Raw genomic sequence first — 6355 nt, 5'->3', positions numbered from 1 at the left:
CGCTCCTCGCCTGGCTCGCCTCAGTCCTCAGTCAGTTTATTGCTGGAGACGAGGTGCGGCGCACCAACTACGTGCAGGACCCTCCGAAGCTCAGGTCGCGCCCCTATCCGACCCTGACGTCGACTTCCACCCTGATCCGCCACCAAAACGAAACCACCCTCAGCACCGTGAGTTGATTTTCCAAACAATTTTCCAAATTTCTTTTCATAAAATTTCGTTTTTCTATACCTGAATGAGGTCACGCCGCCGTGTAGCCAGTTTTCCAGCTCGCCTGCCTACATAAAGCGGGCAGCACAGTTAGACGGCGTTTCCATCTCGCGCTCGCTATAACCTTGGAAATCCCTTTACTTTATAATGCAGCGGGCGTGTAATTTTATTTAATATATTTTAGGCGTAGTTTATTTCTCGCGCGCCGCTCGACCAGTTTCGGCATTTCGCGTGCGATTTTTTTTCATCTCTGTGGCGAATGACGGGACAATGGTTTGAAATGTAAATAGAAAATACAAAGCAAAGTGTTCACAGATCACGCACCTGTTGCGTCGTTGGCGGAATCCTTGGGCGTTGAAATTTAAACATAATATTTCGACGTGGACAAGAATAAACATACGAGTAATAATTAAAGATCTTTTAAATTATTCCTTTCACTTATTAAAAAATATTTTAAAACACGATTGACTTAAAAAAAAAATTATTTATTTATTTATTTTTTTGTGAAAACTATATATACTCAGATTTTCATATATTATCAAGCTTGTTTCAAAGGTCGCTCCACAACTTCTCAATTTTCTTCTTGTTTTATCTGCGCGTCTCTCTCCGCTCTTTCTCTTCGGAATATGGATGGAGAGCATGATCAGATTTCTCTTCATCACGTAAGCCGCCATCGAGCGGCCACTCGGCCACTTCCAAGAATGGTTTGGCCTTAAAAAACTCGTTGGCTTCGACACATTAAAACAATCTAAAATTATACTTTAGAAATTTTGGTGCACAAGCCTCAATTAGAAAAGTAGGAGCAATTAAACTGCGATTGATAGCGAATTTTGACAAATGAGGACATACCTGATATTAATTGTATATTCCATGAAAATTATTTTTCCGCTTTTAAAATACTTTGTATTTAGGCAAAACGTTCCACGTGTGCAAATATAAAGATAAAAAAGCACTCTGCTTAAGCTCAACTCATCACAATGGTTGACCTAAGCTTGCCACTAAGCATCAGTTCAATAAGTTATCGCCATTATCACTATTTTCCTAATCAAAATATAATGTCAGTAAACTTGCCCTCTCTAAATCGGCTGATGATTGGAGCGGCGATTAATGAAAAAGAGGCGCAATTTAGTGAAGATATTACAAAGTTCAGCTTTTTATATATTTTTTTTAAGAGAATCACGTCTAAGTTATTTCAATTGTGCGATTGGAGAAAAAATTAGATGTACCATTGTCTTCCGCAAACAAAACTTTGAGAGGATAAAAAAATCTTAAGCGCGCATTCCTTTGTCGAAGCATGAAAACCTATCACTATTGGTCCAAGGACAGGTACGAGACACACCCAAGAGGCTGCTATTCAAGGTGCAAAAAGAATCGAGTCGCCACGTTAATTTCGTCTCGAGACTTTCCTTATCCTGATATTCAAACAAAGCCACAAGCCATAAAAAAAATAATAACAAAATTCATCTCTCCATAGCAATTATTCGAAGCTTTAAAATTTAATGGCGCTGTTGGAATTCCCAAGTATTATCTTGGAATAGAAGTAAAAGTTTTTGGGGATTAAATTGTAGTCATATTCCTTTCTGTATATATTTTTCTGTATATATTTAATTCCAAGACTCATAATATACACTTTCATCGGGGTGAAATGGAAATCAAATTCGAAACGTGAGACCCAAAGAATTCTATAGGCGTTAGTCAACTTGAGTTTCCTCCTCAAGTCGAGTGCACTTTCTCCCAGCGTATGTAAATAAATTTTCTGACGATCAAAGGAAATGCGCGTTACGTCAGCAATCAAGGAAGCTTACGGCAGCTACAGGACACTCTAAAAACAAATTGGTGATATAAAAAGCAACAGTTTAAGGTTTATAAGAAGGAAATTCAGGGAATCCCAAATTGAAGTTTTGAACCGGCGGAGAGAGAGTTAGAAGGTGCTTTATTTCCGCGCTTTGCGCAACGTTTACCGTTCAATTCGCACACCCACAAGAATGAAAGTTGCAAAATTTGAACTGGTTTAGGGTTAACTATGCTAATTACTAATGCATACATTGCAATCCCAGAGCTGCCACGTGCTTCTAACATATTAAATTCGAGTAGATGATGATTCGACGATATAAAGAGGGCAAGGACGTAGAAAATTAATGATCATAAATGCGCTAATTTAAATACAGAAAATTAGACTCCATTTTTTTTTTCAAATTTGGTTGTTCAATACTACATAAATTCATATTATGGGATAAATTAATGACGAAATTTGCAAATTGTTTAATTCAGTTGATTTTTAAAGTGTGTCTCACGATCAATTGCTATATAACAACAATATCTTCACATATTTGCAAGAATCTAGAATATTTTAGTTATTGGCAAAAGGGAAGCGGTAATAATTTAATTTTTTATACATACAGGAGTAAAAATCCTGTTATAAAAATATTTTCTAAAAAGCAAGTTAAAATTCTAATAAAACCTTTCAAAATAAATTTTGAACTTTATAATTTGACTTAACCATTTTGCTGCATAATATTCCAACTCAAAAATTGTTTCACCTTTTCCTCTAGCAATAAATTTTTCTCTTGCCCACCTCAAATCTTTGTTGCTGTGAAAATCACTCTCGCGTCGTCCAATTAGCGCATTTTTTTAATAAAATCTAAGCAAAATCCTGGTGGTTACATCACCTCTAGCTGGAAACAGCCATATAATAATCCGCCATCGGGTTGCGTGTGTGCACGCGGCGGCAACTCAGCATTATTTTTATTTTAATATATTATAGCATATATAAAGCCGGGGAATGCCTGTGCGCTCTTGAAGTTGGAATGGAAAGGCCTTTAGCAGAGTGACAGAGCAAACTTGTTTTCTGGTTGCAGATGCCGCAGGTAGTTCCCTCTATGGGCTACTACAGTCCGCTGCCCAACTACATGAGCTCGTTCGCCGCTGAGAGTTTCGACCTTTCACTTCTGCCTGACGACAGTGCGGTGCCCGGCTCGCCCAACGAGCTCGACCTGATGCTGTACCTGGCCGACAGCGGCGCTGTGTCGCCGCCGTACTCAGGAGGCCCCCTCTTCGAGCCTGCTTTCAAAGGTGGCTTCAAGGAGGAGCCCCTGTCCCCCCACAGCAGCGGCTACAGCTACGCCGACAGCATTTGCAGCTCGCCCGGCAACTCGAGCGCCCAGCGCTGTCCCTCGCCCTACAGCCCTGCAGCAGAGGTCTGCACCACCCCCAAGGTGGAGGACACGTGCGCCAACCTGAGGGGCCTCCTGCAGGACCCGCCGCAGCGCACCCAGGACGAACTCACCGCCCTGCTGCAGGCGCCGCTCAAGAGGAGCGCCCACGACATCTTCCATCAGGAAGGCGCTGCCAGGAAGAGGATCAAAGAAGAAGTGCCTTCCTTTGACGACTTCTACCCCATCAAAGAGGTGAGTCTGGAGAATTTTTTCAAGGAAAAAAAACTTGACAGGTCTCGGTGTGTGGATTCACCTGCGGGCGCCATAAAAAGTGGCCTTGAGTTTTATATGTGATGCTTGGTGTGCCAAAAACTTGTTGGCATTGATAAATAAATACGAGATTTATTTTACGCGCGTCTCTCTATACACGGTATTTTTATTCTTGCGCGCGAAAGGAGGAAGTTGAGCGCCGCGCTCTAGCCTTAAAGAGTTAAATTTGAATTTCGTGCCTTGAATTTCATGCTTCCATCATTGAATATTGCTGAGTACAACTTGTTACCTGCATCTGAATGAGTCACTATTTCCATTTCAAGGATTTGCCCAGTTATTTCCTGATATTGAACGTCAATCTCAAATTAGAAGTGTAGCAAATTATTTTAGATTAATAATCATTCTTAACAAATTTAGACTCACTGGTCTTTCAAGAAGTAAAAATGAAATTTTTTATAATTGAAAATATTTGAATTAGAAAATACAAATAAAATTTTGACTGGGTAAAACACGGCAACCAAATATCTTTTTCTGCGTTTAGCCTTGTATATTAATTGCATAAGTTCATTATCATATAAGTAACAAAAAATTATCTTTTTATAATTAAATAATTTGATATATTTGTATGCCTTTCACCGGCTGAGAAATCAATTAATCGTTTTTATTTTTCATAAATATTTTTCTTGTTTAATAAAATGATTAGAATTTTTATCGCTATGCTAAATAAAAATTAACAAATTTTTAATTTTTGTTATAATAGGAGATGTGCCCTTCAGAGTACAAAGACAAGAAGAGCATTCTGGACAGCCTGCTTGAAGGCACCAGCAAGTTCAAAAACAACGCCGCCTCCACCTCTGGCGCGGACCAGCAGCAATTTGTTGGTTCGCCGCAGCCAGACTTGGGCTGTGAAGTGGAACAGATTGCACCTGTGCTCTCCATGGCATTCGAGCAGCTCAGAAATGACGTTGACAACACCTGCAGTGTCCTGGGCATCTCAACAGGTGACTTTAAATAAATATATTAAACACCAAAATTGCGCGCCCAAACACAATACAAATAATCCCACATATTGAACATTTTTTTTAAATTCAAATTTTCGATGTTTCAGAGCCCAGCAAGTGGACGGTGGAAGACGTTAAAGCGTGGCTGTTGTGGACTCTGAGACAGTACGCTCTGCCTATGATTTCCATGGAGTATTTCAATATGGACGGTTCCACCTTCGTGAACCTGACGGAAGAGGACTTCCAACAACTTGCTCCGCCGGTAAGAAAAAAAAAATAAATAGGGAAATACGCAATGGGTTTTTCTACATGCACTTCCTAGATGCATTTTAATTGGAAATTAAATCAATGAATACTAACGTCATTGTTACGCGTTTGCAGTGCGGCTCCACTCTCTTTGCTCAGTTAGAGATTTGGAAAGCTGCCAGCGCTGAAAGAACCCTGAGCCCACAGAACCAGTGGACCACATCCTCACAACCTTCAAGTGGTGAGTATTTTTATTATTCAGTTATGTGTGAAGGATTAACTCACGACTATATAGCAATTAAAAGTAGATCATTGACGTCATTATTCGAGATTCAACTTGCAACTAAATGGAAGATCATGTTTGAATATTTTCCATTTAAAAATAAATATTTAATTTTTAATGGTGGGAAAAACTTGATTAGAATTTAATACAATTTTGTTTCAATGAAAGATTTTTAAATTTTTTTAACTAATGTGGGAATTACTTAAAAAAAAAAAATAATAATGATAAAAAAAACTTTTGTTAATTCTTTGCTTATTTATTTTGTCTTTAGTTGAAGAGAGCGGAGATTTATCCGACGGTGAAATCTCGACGAGTAGCCCTGCGCCCATAAGCAGCAGTGGAAGCGGAACGGGCACCTCAAGTCGCAATGGAGGTTCACACATCCATCTGTGGCAGTTCCTGAAGGAACTGCTCAGCCAGCCACAGATGCACAGCTCCTGTATTCGTTGGCTCGACCGGCCCCAGGGCGTCTTCAAGATCGAAGACTCAGTCAGGGTGGCCCGCCTGTGGGGCCGTCGCAAGAACAGACCCGCCATGAACTACGACAAACTGTCCCGGTCGATCAGACAGTACTACAAGAAGGGAATCATGAAGAAGACGGAAAGGTCGCAGAGACTGGTGTACCAGTTCTGTCATCCCTACTGCTTGTAGAGAGGAAAGAAAAATAACCACGGTTCTAGGGTAGTCTGTAAATTAGCAGGGGCCGATTGATCGGAATAATCTCTCTCTCTCATAAGTTATTATCAATCATTAATTTAAACATAATTTATGTATTTAAACACTAATGATAAAAAGGAAGGTAATTTCCTTGTAAGGGTCACCCCAAAAATTTTGAAACTCTGGTCGAGTTGCATGTGCAATTTGCTTGAGCAATGCTCCCTCAAAGGTGATGCTTCTCGAGCAATTGTAGCACTCGTTCAGGGATTTTGTTCCCATATATCTATGATATATAATGCTGCGTACGTTCTATGAACACTTGTAAAATTTGCCGGTCTTATGTGAGACGGCAAGAAAGTAATTTTAAGATAAATGTAGTGCGATTCAATCTAGACCAATAAGGTAATTTATTGCTGTCTAGCATTGTAGCCATTGGGTACGGACTTTCGTATGGTGTAATCTTACTTTGCAATAAAGAAAAACTAACATTAAAATTAAATCAAGTTTGTTTCAATTGAAAAATTCCTTGACAAAGT

General features: G+C 39.6%; 1 protein-coding gene across 1 annotated transcript; it reads left to right on the top strand.

Moving 5' to 3' along the window:
• Positions 1 to 6318, top strand: LOC132203662 (DNA-binding protein D-ETS-4). The gene is made up of 6 exons (XM_059631581.1): positions 1 to 167; positions 3066 to 3614; positions 4393 to 4633; positions 4741 to 4895; positions 5015 to 5120; positions 5434 to 6318. The coding sequence occupies exons 2-6, from the start codon at positions 3066 to 3068 to the stop codon at positions 5811 to 5813; spliced, it is 1431 nt and encodes a 476-aa protein (XP_059487564.1). The 5' UTR covers positions 1 to 167; the 3' UTR covers positions 5814 to 6318.
• The last annotated feature ends 37 nt before the right edge of the window (positions 6319 to 6355 follow it).

The sequence above is a fragment of the Neocloeon triangulifer genome, unplaced genomic scaffold (genome assembly GCF_031216515.1).
Source record: "Neocloeon triangulifer isolate White Clay Creek 2 clone unplaced genomic scaffold, ASM3121651v1 ptg000002l, whole genome shotgun sequence".
NCBI lineage: Eukaryota > Metazoa > Arthropoda > Insecta > Ephemeroptera > Baetidae > Neocloeon > Neocloeon triangulifer.
Note: the sequence above shows the minus strand (reverse complement) of the source record. Positions and strands in the feature narration are given on the sequence as shown.

Coding starts and splice junctions, on each gene's coding strand:
- LOC132203662 (XM_059631581.1), top strand. CDS start 3,066: ATGCCGCAGGTAGTTCCCTCTATGGGCTACTACAGTCCGCTGCCCAAC. Junction 3,615..4,392: donor ACTTCTACCCCATCAAAGAG/GTGAGTCTGGAG, acceptor TTGTTATAATAG/GAGATGTGCCCTTCAGAGTA. Junction 4,634..4,740: donor TGTCCTGGGCATCTCAACAG/GTGACTTTAAAT, acceptor TCGATGTTTCAG/AGCCCAGCAAGTGGACGGTG.